At 45.8% G+C, this 17449-nt stretch overlaps 1 protein-coding gene across 5 annotated transcripts in view; it reads right to left on the reverse strand.

The window, feature by feature from the left end:
- The window catches only part of Rps6kc1 (ribosomal protein S6 kinase C1), a 144728-nt gene that overhangs the window by 56558 nt on the left and 70721 nt on the right, over window positions 1–17449 (reverse strand). For 3 of the 5 annotated variants that reach the window (XM_052200297.1, XM_052200296.1, XM_052200299.1), the window contains 2 exons: window positions 15036–15151; window positions 3612–3704 (listed from right to left, as the gene is read on the reverse strand). In XM_052200297.1, coding sequence (XP_052056257.1) covers window positions 3612–3704; window positions 15036–15151 — 209 coding nt within the window. Of the gene's footprint in view, window positions 1–3611; window positions 3705–15035; window positions 15152–16728; window positions 16770–17449 lie in introns of those variants that run through there. The other 2 variants (XM_052200300.1, XM_052200298.1) reach the window with 2 other exon arrangements.

A 17449-nucleotide genomic window follows, 5' to 3' on the forward strand; every position in this document is an offset into this window, starting at 1 on the left:
ACATAAATACATAAATAAATAATAAATAATAAATAAATAAATATTTACTTTAGTTTATCTACTGAGCTCTGAGTGACATCTACACACTACCAACCGCAGTGGTGGCTGGAGTCACTCCATCGAGTTCTGTGGAGGTGTCCCTCTCTCTATTCTCTTTCTATACCTCCCTTATTTATAAATTATCTTTATAAAGACATATTTAAAACTACATCAGGGCTGGAGAGACAGTTTATCCGTTAAACATCAGGGCTCACAAAGAAAACCCATAAAACTCTATCAGACAGTCTTGCAACTGCAACTTCAGCCATGACAAGCTTTAGGAAGCAGGGAGTGCCGCCTGAAGCCTCCCCTCTGTGCTGAGGCCCTCGCTGCGCTTCTGCTTGGAACACGCATTGTCTATAAGCGGCACGGCCTTGCTTGCCTTTCACCAGAGAATGCCCACACTCCCTCATGCCTTCATGCTCTTTTGTAATGAGGTAGGGTTCCACTAGCTGTCTGGTCTAGACCAGGCTGTATTGATGTGCCTCAGAGATATGCCTGCCTCTGCCTCAAGCACAGAGATTAAAGGTGTGTCCACCACACGTGGCTTCTCCCTCCACTCCTGAAAAGTATTTTCTCAGGATACAGAAGTCCAGGTGGCAGTTCGGTGCTTTAGCACCGATGTCATGCAGTGTCCTTTGACCTCTACGGTTTCTAAGGTCACTGGATGTCTCTCCCTCCTGCTGTTACTTACTTCCCAGGCACTGGTGTAAGCACTGTGCACTGAGCACACACAGCATGCATCTTCACACACTCACAACACAGAGCATGGCACCTGCCAGGCAATGGGCTTCCAGGAAGATGACAGGAGCCCAGAGGCACCCACCAGTCTGCCTCTCATTTTTCTTCTGCTACTGCACAAGGAAAACATATACAGATGCATCTGAGAGCGGAAGGAAATCCTCAAAGTTATCGAACACAAAATCCACCAAACACTTAGCTCCCTCCACAGCATCCCTCTGCTGACATCCCCACCGTTCCTTGGATGCCTCTACTGAGAAGACACTCATAAGTCTCAGGTCTACTCCATCTTTGGTCAAGATACTAACTCTTAAAAGGCATGTCTAGCCAGGTGGTGATGGCTGGCGCACACCTTTAGTCCCAGCACTCAAAAGGCAGAGGCAGGCAGATCTCTGAGTTCAAGGCCAGCCTAGCTTACAGAATGAGTTTCAGGACAGCCAGAGCTATGCAGAGAGACCATGTCACTGAAGGAAGAAAGGAAGGAGGGAGGGATCTCTTAACTATGAGTCCAATTCTCTCTCTGCAACTTAAGCTTCTGTGGTTCTAGCTGTCTCCTGGGAGGAGGGGGAACCTACAAGTCCTCCTGCATACCACACCCTCTCAGTGAGCCCAGCACTCCCTTTGCCAGCATGCACTCATTGTCCCAGCATACCCAATACTCTCCTAGGTTTAAACAAGCATGACAGAGCTGCAGATCTGAAATACCTAAAGCCTGCACGTTTGACGAGGTGAAATGGCCTTGTTTATCATTTCTACAGCAGAATGGGCCCCTGCCGATCTATACTCTAAGAGCCCTGGTACTTACTCCTTGTTGCATAAAGGATTTTACAATCCCAACAAAGAAACAAGGCATTTCCTCCTGTCAGAACACTAAATCAGCCAAAACCACAGCTCACTCACTAGTGACCTTGTGGAGTGGCTCTAGAGAGCAGTCTCGGATTACACCAGTAGGTGTCACTCTGCAATACATTTTAAATTCTTTCCAATTCACTCATTCCACAACTGCATTGGGGCCCACAGTGTGGCTGGCACGTGGCATAGTTCTAGGTACAAAAAAAATGGTGGGAAGTCAAACAGCACAGCACCGTTCTCACGAGGTCTGCATTGCAGCCACTAAGGTCACCTCCTTCACTTGCCAAGTTAATAAATAACTTGAGATAATTCACAAAGAGCAAATTGAATTGCTAAAATAAGCAGAATCAGAGAGACTGCTGTCCCACATCTATGAGGTTATACCCTGAGTGTTTTCTAGACTTGAGCTTACTCAACCCCAAGTTTCTAAAACCAAAATTTAAGGGATTCCTTAGTATAACAAAAGGGAGTTTTCCTTGAACAACAATCCAAATTTGAAAACCTAGGTGTTTATGCCTGACCAGCCCATGTGAGGTTATGATCTTCAAGACTATCTGCAAAGGTGTCTGATTCCCAGACGCAGAGCTTCTTCTTACTACTTAGAAAATGGCTCTGGGAGGAGAGGCGCTGGTGAATGCAGACAGGAAGCAAGGTCTGTGCCTCAACTACAATAACAGAGCCTCTGCCACCGCCAAGAGTCTGCTTGTATTAATCTGTGGAACACCTAGCTATTACCAGAACTGTGTCACATCTTAAGGTTCAAAGCACAACAATGAACAGTCACAGAGTCATAAGATACAAGTCTAAGAGCTAATCCAACAGCACACGCAGGAAGGCGACGTGTCTGCACCTGCGTCCACTCGGTTCCCGTCTGGTTCAGTCTACTCTAAAACACAATGCCCTCCGTGATGCAGACCACAGAAGCAGTCACAGGAACACTGCAGGCAGAACACAACACGCAGAACGCACTGCTGCACAGACTCCTCTAAGCTCGAGCTTCACTCAGACCTGTCTGAGACAAGATGCTCACAAGAGTGAAACACCAAGAGCTTCTCCCAAGTTCTGACCTGATGTTCTTTTAGAAGGCTTCAGAGTATGAGCGCTCACTTGCTCGCCCAGGCTTCTCCAGATCACTGCTGACTGTTTGTACAGCAGGGACTCACAAGAACACTTCAGCACACGAGTGGCATTTGATGCACCAAAACAAACAACACTCAGATCTTTTAGGGACAATGCCCAGAGGTCAAGAGATTGAGATCCATTTGTGTCAACTTTAAGCACGGCATTTTCTTTGATGTTAAGATGGTAGAACAACCTAGTATTTCCAACGTATACAACTCAGTATTGACAAACATTTGGCATGACTGACATGTCTCAAAGCTTTGTGGGGCCAGAGGAGATGAAAAGGGCTCAATACACTGGGAAAGCAGGTTTTGTCCTCAGAACTCCTACAAGATGGCCGAGTGACTTCTGGGCAAGTTACTCTCTGTTCTGTATCGCTTTCCCACTAGGATGAACATAATGGAAATGTAAGAAGGCCTCCATTAGCCACTTTATATAAATGTCTACTATGGAGGTATGGGCACACAGTAGGTGCTCATAAATGACAGCTACCAGGAAGTCCAACTTTCTGACCATTAAAGTGACTGTATCGATTAATGTTGAACAGTCAAAAATTCACTAATTTAAGTGGTACAAAGTCTATGTTCCTATCACCATACTGTAGAAAATTAAAACCCCTTACTCAACTGAATGCCAACAAACATACACCTTCTCCTTGGCACAGATGTATTTTGCATGACCTTATGTGAGTTGCTAAGATAAAAGCCACTCTGCGGTGGCTTTGTTATTCTAAAGTGCAGATGCATTTGAGTCATTTCCCCTTTGTTTCACATCCTTAAGATCCAAAGCTTCAAAGACAGAATGTCAGCATGCAGTCGATTTATGACTGAACTCTTGAAGAGACACTGAAGAATTACCTTGTCAATCACCCCAAGGACTCTGAAGGCCTTCAGCTCCTCGGCAGGGCTCCTTAGGTTCCAAGGGGGCCTTGAACTTAGTGATCCTGGAGGCTAATGGAAGATATCAAAGATTACACATCAATGAGAGAGGTACTTGAAGGAAGACTGCCTACTGAAGCAAACACCAGGTCAAAGGAAACTAAATTTATCATAAATCAGAGAAGAGAGATAAAAGGAAAAAGTTACTGTTTGTCTGTAATATAAAATGAAAAAATCAAAATAAAGAAAATCAAAAAGAAAGCAAGACAAAAGCACAAGTAAATAAGTTATACCACTGAAAACAGGTTTTTAAAACAGAAAAAATAATGAGCTGATAATGTTTTTAGGACTATCATGAACTGTCTAACAATCAGCTAAGCTAACCAAAGTCAGTGATAACCTTGAATTTACCCAAGACAGACCAAAAGTAATTTAGGAAAAAAACAAACAAAAAATTATTTAACAGATTCACTTAAAACAGAAGAGGTATAACCTTGAAACAACAGTCCTTTAGTGTTTCTTTATAAAACAAAGCAAGCAGTTAGAAACTTTATATCATAAGCTCTAAAGAGAATTGGCAGATTCAAGTTCACCAGAAAAAGCACCAACCAATGGTGAGAAAAATAAATGCCCATCAATATAGCCAGTCATTATTAGAACAGAGATCAGAGTAATTCATAAGAAAAAGAGCTTCTCTTCAAATATTTGAATATCTGTGATGTGGAGACCAGTTTATTACCTACAAACAAGATCAGTAAATATGGGAAAAGGCTGCGTGAGCACCACGGTTAGAAACAGTCTCAACTTCCGAACTCTAGACTTAGCTTCGCCCTGACAGAGAGCTAAGTGTTGAGAGGAGCAGGGCTTAGTGTGTCCAGCCGGATTTCTGCAGTTCCTCCTCACAGGAGGTACAATGCCTTGTCACACAGGGCAGATGGCCTTATCAACACACTAGACTGCAATGCAGAGGGGACAACATGGTAAGGCATCTACTGAGACTCCTCTCCAGACACTTCACAGACTGGCATGGCCAGATAGAGCTCTCAATATGAACTGCACCCTGGTCACTATGGGTAGGATCAGGGAACTTAGCAAGGAGGTTGCCCTGGGGAACTGGGTATAAGCTGTAATGGGAAAACTACCACCTAGAAAGAAAGTGTCTGAGACAGCAATTCTCATTGCCTTCAGAGACTTTCCTCATCTCTGGGTGTAACAGGAAAAAGTTAAATCCAGACTATCTGGAACGGTGACGCTGGAGTTGGGAGGTGTTTGGTTTGGTTGGAATTTTGAAGGTAGGGTCTCCTGAAGACCAGGCTGGCCTCGTACTTGCTTTGTAGCCAAGGTTGATCTTGAACTAAGGATCCTCATGACTCCATCTCCCACATGCTGGAATTACAGGTATGTGCCACATATGGCTAAGGCTGTGTGTTGTGTGTCTGTCTGTCTGTCTGTCTGTCTGTATCTGTATGTATGCATGTGTATATTTACATGTATATATATATGCACATGCCCATAGAGATCAGAGGTCAACACTGGATGCTTCTTCAGTCACTCTCCATCTTACTGCTTGAGAAAGACTTCCCTGAACCTGCAGCTCACTGATTGGCTGGTCAGCTCCATGGACCCTGAGGTCCTCAATTTTGCTTCCCTGTGCATTACAGGCATACAATGCCATGGGTGCTGGGATCCCAGATCCTGATACTTTATCAATCAAGCCATTCTTATTCTTTGCCCCAGCTTTTGTTTTAGAGATGCTTTAACTTGATAAAATATCTCAATTGCACTAGATAATAATAATTTTTAAATGATATAATTTGATTTCTTAGATATGTCTCAACAAATGTTATTTGATATAGCATTTCATTAGGAACTAAAGTAGATGTCGGAAAACAGATATATAGCTGCCTCCTTAAAAGCTGAAAACGTAAGGAAAATATTTAATGAATACAAATGTGTATCAAGACATCTGTGAGTCCATTGAAACTGTCAAAAAACAGTCTCTTGTACAGGATTTCCATTGTCCTCCTTCATCTCTACCCTCCCATCCCCACACTGAGTGTGGTACTCACAGGAAGTTGCTCAGGGAAACTCAGAAGGATGAATCACTTCCATCCACCCTACTGCTGGCAATCTCTCTATTAAATGGTGCGTGTGTGTGTGCGCGCACACACACACATACACACCGCATGTACACATGTGCACATGCAAACATGTGCATCTTGCAACATTACCAACAACAACAAAAAAAGCTGCTTGTAATTTTAGGAAAGAGCTTCCAGGGGAAAGTAGTATTTTGCCTGTTACATTTGATATTTAATAAGCCAAACTCCATAATACAGTACCCCTGTCTTCTGTTCACATTTCTTAGTCACTGCTCACTGGTCTCTCAGAGTCCAAAGACAGTTTACTCTATTTATCCACTGAGTGCATGGTGAGAAACACAGCAGTGCTATGGTGCAGACTGCGGATGCATCCAACGCCCTATGTTGATGGCTCCGTCCCAGCTCAGCGTATTCATAAGTGAGGCCCCTGGGAGGAGCCTGGGTCTTGAGGGCTCTGACCACATCAATGATTCCACTTATGGATTAATAACTTAGAAGACTTTGGGGTTGTGTGTTAATGAGATTTAGGAAGTAGGCCTAAGCAGAGACAGTAGGTCACTGGAGGCTTGCCTCCCATTCTTACGCCCTACCACAGGCCCTCAATCTTTTAACTAGGCTCTCCATAGGGCAGAAACAACGGAGCCAAGTGACCACAGTATGAGAGGATGAGTCAATATAAATCCTTCTACCTTTTCCACAGCAATTAAAAACCTAATATGATACAGGTTACCAGGAGATATGAATGGTCTGCTGCAGTGACGGTCATAGTGGTGGACCAAAAAACAAAAGCCCATACTTGGGTTCAGTTTCCACAGCCCTTGAATGCCGAGAAGAAACAATTGCACTGTTCTGTCCCGAGTGGGGAGAGCAGGTGCTCTGTGTGAGAAAGGGGTTACGGAGCACTGAGTAGGTGCTCTGCGTGAGAAAGGGGCTACAGAGCACTGAGTAGGTGCTCTGTGTGAGAAAGGGGCTACGGAGCACTGAGTAGGTGCTCTGTGTGAGAAAGGGGCTACGGAGCACTGAGTAGGTGCTCTGCATGAGAAAGGGGCTACGGAGCACTGAGTAGGTGCTCTGCGTGAGAAAGGGGCTACGGAGCACTGAGTAGGTGCTCTGCGTGAGAAAGGGGCTACGGAGCACTGAGTAGGTACTCTGTGTGAGAAAGGGGCTACGGAGCACTGAGTAGGTGCTCTGCGTGAGAAAGGGGCTACGGAGCACTGAGTAGGTGCTCTGCGTGAGAAAGGGGCTACGGAGCACTGAGTAGGTGCTCTGCGTGAGAAAGGGGCTACGGAGCACTGAGTAGGTGCTCTGCGTGAGAAAGGGGCTACGGAGCACTGAGTAGGTGCTCTGCGTGAGAAAGGGGCTACGGAGCACTGAGTAGGTGCTCTGCGTGAGAAAGGGGCTACGGAGCACTGAGTAGGTGCTCTGCGTGAGAAAGGGGCTACGGAGCACTGAGTAGGTGCTCTGCGTGAGAAAGGGGCTACGGAGCACTGAGTAGGTGCTCTGCGTGAGAAAGGGGCTACGGAGCACTGAGTAGGTGCTCTGCGTGAGAAAGGGGCTACGGAGCACTGAGTAGGTGCTCTGCGTGAGAAAGGGGCTACGGAGCACTGAGTAGGTGCTGCTGTAAAGAGCAGTGACTTGGGGCAGATTGGAACAGCAAAAGCACAGACACAAAACTTCTCTTTCTTCTTTACAGTGCTTTGCAAGCTTCAGATCAGACAGAGTATACAAAGATTATGAAATCAAGATATCATTTTTAAAACCTCATACTGTTGGCTTCTATGAGAGGGAGAGTCAGTTTGCTTTGAGGGTATGGCCCCTGGTGGGTCTAACACATGCCACTGCATGGCCCACAACCATTAGTACACAGGCACCACACCGTGGACTTGTGAGTCAAAAAGGAAGACACAGGGTTGGAAGGGGGTGGGAGGACGATGGGGAGTGGATCTGGGAGAAGTGAGGAACGCATCTGATAAAATACATTGTAGGTGCATATGAAATGCTCAAAAATAAAATTATTCCTAATAATCTCTTATTTTTTATATATAGTAGCATTTAAATTATTTATAACTCCACAGATCTGTTCCTGTCTTTAGACAGCAAAAGGAAACATAAATCTACAGGATTTAATAAAATAAAGAGGCTTCAGAAACCAGATCTAGGACTCGGCTTCTTTTGTCTTTCTAACAGAAGGACGCTGAGAAGCAAGACAGCTAAGCTGTCTCTGGTGACAAAAGCTGGTGGCAGAGAGGCGGCTAACCTGTAAGGATATCCAGGTAGGTAAGGCTGCAGGCCTGCAATGCTAGCACTCAGGGCTACTGATGCAGGACTGCCATGAAGGCCAGGCCGGCCAGGGCTCCACGAGAGACCCTGTCCCAAGATGAATTAAATAATAAGCTCTTACTTCTAAGAAAGTATTACCAATGTAGTGCACTGTTTCAAAGGAGCAGGAAATGAATTCCTGGGCAACATAGCTCTGCCCTTGATGTAAAAAGTCAGTGTTCCCTTATCTGTAAGGGCCACTGTGGCAGAAGGTGTCAAGAAAGACTGGTTAGGTTCATCTATGCAGAACCACACACCAGAAGATCTGATGACCCAACAGAGATGGCAAGATAACACTGCTCAACGGGCCAGCACCTAAGGCCGGGACACACAGCTCCACTTGATGATGTCTACAGCCAGTACTGTGATCTGCAGTTAGCACAGCTAGGTAACAGCTGCCTGGCTTCTCCTTTGAGTCACCAGTTGAACTACCCAGTCTCTTTGATTTATTCAGTGTTCTCAGTATGCACTCTCCACCTGCCTGTAGACTCAGTGTCACTCAAACTATAGCACATACGCATATTGCTCAAGGATCTATCAAAGGGGAACACAGGATTCAGTAGGGCGGAGGTGGGCCCCAAAAGTCTGTGCTTCCAACAGGCTCACTGGTGGGGCTGCTGCTGTTAGGTAACCAGCCCCACTCAGAACAGAGTGAGCATGCCTCAAAAGATCTGAGCAGGAGCCATTCATTACTGTTAGGAAAAATACATAACAGACAAAAGGAAAGATATCCAGAACCCAGCTCTGAGTAAGGACAGCAGTGGACACCATCATCTCTGCACTAAGCAGGCAGGAGGCTGGCTGGGGTTATGCAGAAAGACACTGTGAGAAAGAAAAGAAGAAAAGAAAAGAAAAGAAAAGAGAAGAGAAGAGAAGAGAAGAGAAGAGAAGAGAAGAGAAGAGAAGAGAAGAGAAAAGAAAAGAAAAGAAAAGAAAAGAAAAGAAAAGAAAAGAAAAGAAAAGAAAAGAAAAGAAAGAAAGAGAGAAAGAGAGAGAGAGAAAGAAAGAAAGAAAGAAAGAAAGAAAGAAAGAGAAAGAAAGAAAGAAAAGAAAGAAAGAGAAAGGAAAGAAAGAAAGAAAGAGAGAGAAAGAAAGAAAGAGAGAGAGAAAGAGAGAGAAAGAAAGAAAGAAAGAAAGAAAGAAAGAAAGAAAGAAAGAAAGAAAGAAAGAAAGAAAGAAAGAAAGAGAGGAAGAAAGAAAGAAAGAGAAAAAAAGGAGGAGGAGGAGGAAGAAGAGGAAGAGGAAGAGGAAGAGGAAGAAGAAGAAGAAGAAGAAGAAGAAGAAGAAGAAGAAGAAGAAGAAGAAGAAGAAGAAGAAGAAGAAGAAGAAGAAGAAGAATTCAAACTCAGAACTTCAATATCTAGCCGAGTTGCTGAACTCAAGCTCTTCTGGGGTTCTTCTTCCTGGGCAAATGACTAGCTTGACCTCTCTCAGCCTCCCTTAGATGGCTAGCACGCCTGACATCTAACCACCTGTAACCGAGTCCCGTGCCCTCTTGCCACATCTGTCAGTGAGTTTCAACATCTTCTAATGGCACCTGTCGAGTTGGTCAACAACATCAGCAAACACAGATGTGCTACCAGTGTGCTCAGAATCTGCAGGGCACTCAGAACATTCTGCATAGTGACTGATGTCCAATCACCCTAGTAACTGCAGTATAAAACAGAATCTATATGTCCTATGTCATGCATTTAGATAATTTATTGTAACTTTTCTAAATTTAATTGATTTTAAATTTTCTTTTAAAAATGTTAAGTCTTTTGCAATATGGATAAATAAATAAATAAATAAATAAATGCGAGCTGCTGCCCTAAAGTCCAGAGTCTACCTGACCAGAGGCCTGCCTCTCCAATGTCCTTGGTGCTTTTAGGTATGATGTATGCAGCACAATGGGACTGTGTTCTGCTAGTTTCTTTTCCAATATCCTTTGTTTGCAAAGGATATGATTAGAAATAATGGGAAATTCAGGTTTTCTACATTGACAGCCTAAGAGGTTCCAAGGCTCCAAAGTTCATAAAGCAAAGAAAAAGAGATCTGGACAGAGGGAGCAGCACTGCCAAGAGGGGAGACAGAGACCAGCAGTGGTAAAATCCCAAGGGATTCCCTTATCTACTGTAACAGCTACGAAGAGATGTTTGCGCAAGGATTCTCCAAAGAAGTCACATCTACTTTGCACAGCATTGGAAAAAAGGAGCTGAATTGTTCACACTGAACCTCACCACACTGGCTGAAACTCAGATTCAAAGACTCAGCAAAGAGAAACAATGGGCTCACCAAGCTAATCTCAAGAAAAAAACCAAGCCTGCTCCACTTCGGACCAGTGTGGAGGAGACAGGCTTCACAGCACATGACAGCAAATGAAAAGCAAAAGTTTACCATGAAGAACAGCGCCATGTCTGCTCTCTCCTCCAGCCACCCTCACCAGAAACAAACACGAATTATACATCAGATCAGAGTCAGAAACACCACCACCACCCCAGCTCTGGGCGTCTCTGTAAGCCGTGACTCCTGAGCTCCTGAGCTCCAGTCATGCTGGAAGGTTGCACTAAGAGCCGCTGTGTCATGTTCTATGTGGCTCCCACATGGTCTGGCTAGATGCTACACAGCATCTTAAAAGGCATTTAACGACTGAGTAGCCTCATGAAATCAGCTTTCCTCTTTAGACCTGGGCTTTATTTTCTTCACAAGAACCTTGGAATCTCTTAGGTTGTAAAAGTAGAAACGTGAGACTCTGACTCATCTACATAGTGGTTGTACTCTGCAAAGCAGAATGTACCCTTGAGACCTTATGCTCATCTGCTATAACTCCAAGTCTGTCATACCCAGGTACAGAATGTCACGTCACAGTCAGTGTGAACTAACAGAGTGAATCTTACAAAAAGAAACTGTAACAGCGTTGAGCCAGTAGACTATCAATGCACATGGATGCACATGGGGACAAGGCAGCAGAGGTAACACAATGACTACTGGGGCACTCTTAACATACACCAGTCATACCCGAGGGATTCCACAGAGTATGTCTATTCATAGGGGCTCGTGTTGTTAGATGTTTTCATTCTTGTTCCCAAAGCAAAAGGGAGAATGAAGACACTTGCTCTGTAAGGGACAGAAGCTTTGATCCATGATTATGAATGGCTTTCCTTAACGTGACTAATCATAATGACCACCCAGCAGAAGGCCGTGAACACCCTCCTGTTCCAGATCCAGAAACAGATACTCCCTGGGACTAACAATGGGATATCCTACTCCCAGTATACACACACACACACACACACACACACACACACACAAAATGCAACTTACAACAAAAGTTTTGTCTCTTTCATTGCTTAAGTGACAGAATATGATGCCAAGACTGCCTGCCTGTGGTGGTGGTTTTATATACTTGGCATAGGCACTATTTGGAGGTGTGGCCTTGTTAGAGAAAGTGAGTCACTGTGGGCATGGGCTTTAATACCATCCTCCTAGCTTCCTGGAAGCCAGTCTTCTGTTTGTCTTCAGAACAAGATGTAGAACTCTTAGTACCTCCTGCACCATGCCTGCCTGGATGCTGCCATGTTCCCACCTCGATGATAATGGACTGAACCTCTGAACCTGTAAGCCAGTCCCAATTAAAGGTTGTCCTTGTAAGAGTTGCCTAGGTCATGGTGTCTGTTCAGAGCGGTAAAACCCTAAACAGAAGTTGGTAATGACGTAGAGTATTGCTGTGATTGGCTTGGCCATGCTTTTGTTTGGAGGACTGTGGATTTGGGGACTTTAGAAAGCAGTGGAACGCTTTAAGTGGGGTTTAATGGGCTATCCTGATCGATAGGAATATGTAAGACTTTGTTGCTAAGTGTGATGTGAACTGTAGAAGCCTGGCTATAGAGGTTTCAGAGGAAAAGAATTCTATATGTGTCAGAGAGACTATTCTTAGGATATTTTGGTGAAGAATGTAGCTGCTTTTTGCCCTTGTCTGAAGAGTCTGCCTGAGGCTAAGGTGAGAAGAGTTAAATTAATTGCACTAGCAAAACAACCGAGCTTAGACTCTGCTGGGGTTAGTTTCATGAAGAGTGTTTTGATAAAGCACAGCAAGCTTAAAAAGAAAAAATACGAAATGTGTCGTTCAGATGTTAATGGGGCCCCAGGAGCTGAATCCTATGTCCTGGGAGATGAACAGATTAAGGGAGCTAAGGCATGGCAGTACACACCTTTAATCCCAGGAGGCAGAAGCAAGCAGATCTCCCATTCCAGGCCAGCCTGGAACAGCAAGTTCAGCACAGAGAAAGCTGGAGTCCAGGGGTAGTGGTACACACCTTTAATCCCAGCATTTGGGAGGCAGAGCCATACAGATCTGTTGAGTTCAAGGTCAATCTACAGAGCAAGTTCCAGGACAGTCAGGCTTAGACAGTGAAGGAGTTGTTAAAGGGGGAGGGGTGTCCCAGCAAGCAACAGAACTCAGCAGCTTTGGCCACTGGGCTCTGACTTTAGAGTCCAGACTAGAAGGGACTACTTGGACAATTGATGCTGGTTAACTGGAGCTAAGAAATTAGTGGTGATTAAGAAGAGATGAGCATCACTAAGGTGAAATCCGGGAAGTGTTTTCTGAGAACACAAAGAAATTGTTCCAAAAAGCCAAGGCTGTACCTCATGTTGCAGCTGGACTTGATAATGTGTAAGAGTCATCAGGTGGTACTGGTTTCGAAGGCATGAAGGGGCCATGAAGAGCAGCTGAGGCTCGGCACTGTGAGAGGCCACGGTGAAGATCCAGCCCCAGTTGTAGTTGACAGCCCAGAACTGAAGGGGTCATGCAGATTAGAGGCTTGGCACCATGAAGAGCCTATAAGAGGTTGTTGGTGAAGCCTAGTTGCAGCAGAAGACCCCAGCCTACTGGAGATGCCAGTACCATGGGACGACCGTCACCAGCAGTAGCAGTAGTGGGGCTGAGCCAACCAGTGCTGGAGAAGTGACCCTGCAAACCCTTTGGAGGCGCCCAGAAGATCACGTGTGGATCCCAGACATTGAAACAAGAAGCTGTTGCCGTGGAGGCCCCATGATGTTCCAGATGCCAGAGCTGTGGGCTATCTGCTGAGGAAAGTGTCTAACAGGGAGTGGCACCAGCCCAGGGGCACTGTGCTCAAGTCAACAAAGATGCCAGGCATTGGTGATCTGAAGACCACTTGGGCATCAGCCTGCAAGACGCAGAGTTTGGAGTTTGCCCAGCTCGTTTTTGGTCTTGTTTGTTCCAGTATTTTCTCACAGCGGGGCAGCGGTGGTGGTGCATGCCTGTAATCCCAGCACTCTGGGAGGCAAGCAGATTTCTGAGTTCGAGGCCAGCCTGGTCTACAGAGTAAATTCCAGGACAGCCAGGACTACACAGAGAAACCCTATCTCAAATCCAAACCAAATCCAGTATTTTCTCACTATGATGCTTTAGAATGGTGATGTATATCCTGTGATGTTAAAGGTATGCGATCTGCCTTTTGATCTCAGGAAGACTTTGAACTTTGGACATTTAACACTGGGGGACTTTTGAACTTGGACTAAATGTATTTTACATTATGCTGTGTTTAGGTATGGCCCCATGACTTACATGTTTGAACAAGCCTCTGAGGGCCAAGGAGTAGAATGTGATAGTTTGGATATGCTTGGCTAGGGAGGAGCACTAGTTGTTAATGTGGCCTTATTGGAGTGGGTGTGGCCTTATTGGAGTGGGTGTGCCCTTGTTTGAGTGGGTGTGGCCTTGTTGGAGTGGGTGTGGCCTTGTTGGAGTAGGTGTGGCCTTGTTGGAGTGGGTGTGGCCTTGTTGGAGTAGGTGTGGCCTTGTTGGAGTAGGTATGTCCCTGTGGGCGTGGGCTTTAAGATCCTTCTCCTAGCTGCCTGGAAGTCAGTCTTCAGTTTGCTTTCAGAACAAGAAGTAGACTTCTCAGCTCCTCATGCACCACGCCTGCCTGGGAGCCGCCATGCTGCCACCTTGATGAAACGGACTGAACCTCTGAATGTGTAAGCCAGCCCCAATTAAACATTATCCTTGTAAGAGTTGCCTTGGTCATGGTGTCTGCTCACAGCAGTGAAACTCTAAGTAAGACACTACCTCTTGGATCAATTAAGGAAATAAACTAAATATGTTCTCCCATTTACAAAAACTTTAGTAAGAATTTAAAATAGAAAAGCTACTTCCAGAAACTGGACAAATCCAGACAGACCTGATATTAAAGCTATAAGAAATAATGTTCCTAAAGCCTTATGCTACGTAGACAGAGTTGGGGCAGTCCCAAATAGCGTAAATCATCACTGCAGTGTTGTACCTCGGCAATCACAGGCAACCACCAGCAAACCCTTGCAGGACTCCCTCACTCCAGGAGAGTTTCAAAAGGTTGATTAGGCTGCACAGGTATGCACGCAAGCTGTGGCTCACTCAGAAGCTGGGGGTGCACAAGAGTGGTGGCTTCACTCCACAGGGCTTGGAGCATTTGCAGGTGGCAAGGTTAGGATTACAGGAAGCATGATGGTTTTATCAACATTTATCAACTGACTTGGAATCACCTACAAGACACCTCTAGGCGTGTCTGTGAGGATGTTTCCAGAGAGGTTGAACTGAAGAAGGAAGACCCACCTAAACGTGGGCAGCACCACAGCATGGACTCAGGTCAGAACAGAATAAAGAGAAAAAAGAGAGCTCCCAGAGCACCGCCCTCGGCCTTTGCTTCCCACTCCACATAGATGTGAACAGACTGAGCTGCTGCCGCCTCCATGCCCTCCCTGACATGACCACCTTCTGTAAGCTCTGTCCTCACTGCCCAGGGCAGGACAAGGGCGCTCAGATGGTGGAGGGAGGCTCCGGAGGGTCTTTCCTACTCTACTCTGGAACTTCCTTTCTGACAATAACACAATTACAGAAAAATTCCAAAGGCCAAAATTCTCACTATTCTAATTATAAATAAAGCTGAAAGATAGGAACAAAAACAAAACGGCCAAAGAGCGCAGAGATGGCTCCCCATACCTGTGATCCTGTGTGGAGCTGAGGCGTGGCCCGGAGGCTACAGATGCTCTCTGCACGCATGAGGTACTCTGCTGTCCTTCTCTTCACAGCCTCCCGGCGTGTGGGGCTCGACTCTCCTGAGAGGACAAAGCAAAGTCTGGCCTTGTGAGAGGGAACCGGCATTTTCACCCCATCCAGGAAGTTACTTCTCTTTACCCAATCACAGCTGTAACTGTGAGGAAGAGGGTGAGGCTGGGAATGGCTCCAACCCCTCCAGGGTTGAGTCTGTCCCAGGCTGACAGGCCGCTCTCTGAATGCGCACTGACTCAGTATGGTAAGGCGTGACAAGCACATAGAAAACTGTATGTACAAAGTTGCACGTGTGGGAGCCAAGCCCTGGTTGAGGTAGTATTCAATTTCCAACTGAAAACTAAGGCCAGACAGACAGAGGAGGCTCAGGAAGCTGCACCCCGGAACTGACAGGTGCAGACAGCACCAACATCCAATCCAACCCAAGGAAAAAAACCACTGTGTCTGAATCAAAATCACACTAATTGAGCTGTGCACACTTCATTGGCAACCAGTTGCCACTCATCTTACACAGGAAAGCAGGAACATACCTGAGATCCTGACAGTATAAAATTATGTAAGTCTGTTAATAAACCTGGGTCTCTGCCTCCTAAAAATCCAAATTCTCAAGACTTGAGAGCTTATCGGGGGTCTCACCTCTTCACAATGGGATGTAGTATAGGACTAAGAAGCACCATTTCATTCAGATGGATAAAAGGCCATGTCTCTCTCTCTCTCTCTCTCTCTCTCTCTCTCTCTGTGTGTGTGTGTGTGTGTGTGTGTGTGTATGTTTTCCTGGCCTTGTCAAAAGAATGACTTTGTGCAAAGAGACTTAACTCAGCACCTACTCTGACTTTCAGGTCACATGATAATTAGATACTGCACTGTATCCAGTTAGCCCTTTCAACTGCACCCCTAAAAGCCTTTATATACTGTATTCCTGGAACAATACTGTTGAGCTGTCTCACTGAAGCTGATCCCAGAACTCAATCGGTTGGCACCAACCAAACCCTGCCCCTCCCCCATGTAGCACGTATGCACGCGCGTGCACACACACACACACTCACATACACACTCCCATTGCTCATTGTGGACTAGTGGTCAGTGGCCCATGAGGAAGGACACAGGACACACACACACCCCAAAATCAAAAACAAAAATCACATAAGTAGGTGCCGCATACTTGTGAAATGATGTCACTCACAAACAAGGCTGTTCTGTTCTCTGGTTCTGCACACCCAGGCTGTGACTGGGCTCACTGTTTTGGACTGTGATACCCACCACACACTCATTCTTCACATTCTAGGTAATATTCAGCAAGCTCTAACTTAAACCTCGGTTTAGCATTTGTTATGCTTCAAACTCAGCTCTATTCAAAGTAGTAAGCCTGTCTCACATGCTCACTTGAGATTCATGAAGAGTTATGGAATACTTGGCTACAGTCACACACAGTCCCGATCATATCTTGTCATCAAATCACTGCTTTTTAAACTTGTGGCTTTTCTGCCACTTCCTAGGCAGTCTCCATAGTAACAGAAGAAATGAGGACCGTAGGCAGAACTGAAATGAACGCCTGCTGCTGATGGTGGCCAATTCCATGGAAACTACGAGCAGGAGAGAAATAGTGGGAGGCTTCAGACTGTACCTTCCATATACAGAGGATGTGATTCCTCCACTCGGCCCCTTCAGCGGCCATGGTGACTGACAAACAGCAGCCGTGGGCAAAGACCAGCGCTTGAGGGAGCTGTCGTCAATCTGATGCCCTGGACCAGAACACAGGGGTAAAGCTCCAGAGCACCCCAACTCATTGTGTCATTCACAACGTGGTTCAAACAGGCTTAAGTGAGTAAAATGGTCGCGGTGGAGCGGGCATTGTCCCTGGGCTTTGGCATTCCAAGGAGAAAGACTCCCACTATTCAGACTGACAGTACTGTCGTAGACACCCACAGTTCTGGGTGTCTGTCAAGGTATTTCCAGAGATGACACATCTGGAGCAGGGAACTGAGGGGGGGAAGAGCCACCCTGAACAGGGCATTGGGGAGAAGGCAGAAGGGGACTTGCTTGCACAGCTCTGTCCTCCTAAGCAGAGGGAGGGAGTTTCCAAACTCTAGATCCTCCAGCCTAGGATGCACTCTCGGCAACTCGCCAAGGACCTTCCAGGTAAGGTCGCTGGTCTTTCTTGTCCCAAGTCGCTTGGTTTATTAGACTGCTGTTTTCCTGAACTCCCCAGCCTGTAGACAGCATTGTGTCTACTCTGACTCTGACTCTGACAACATAAACCACTGAACATAGCTGACAGTCACACATGCACATATTGGCTTTAGGGGCTTCTGGGGGACCATGATAAATACAGTCACTGTCCTGTC

The sequence above is a fragment of the Apodemus sylvaticus genome, chromosome 12 (genome assembly GCF_947179515.1).
Source record: "Apodemus sylvaticus chromosome 12, mApoSyl1.1, whole genome shotgun sequence".
NCBI classification, from domain to species: Eukaryota; Metazoa; Chordata; class Mammalia; order Rodentia; family Muridae; genus Apodemus; species Apodemus sylvaticus.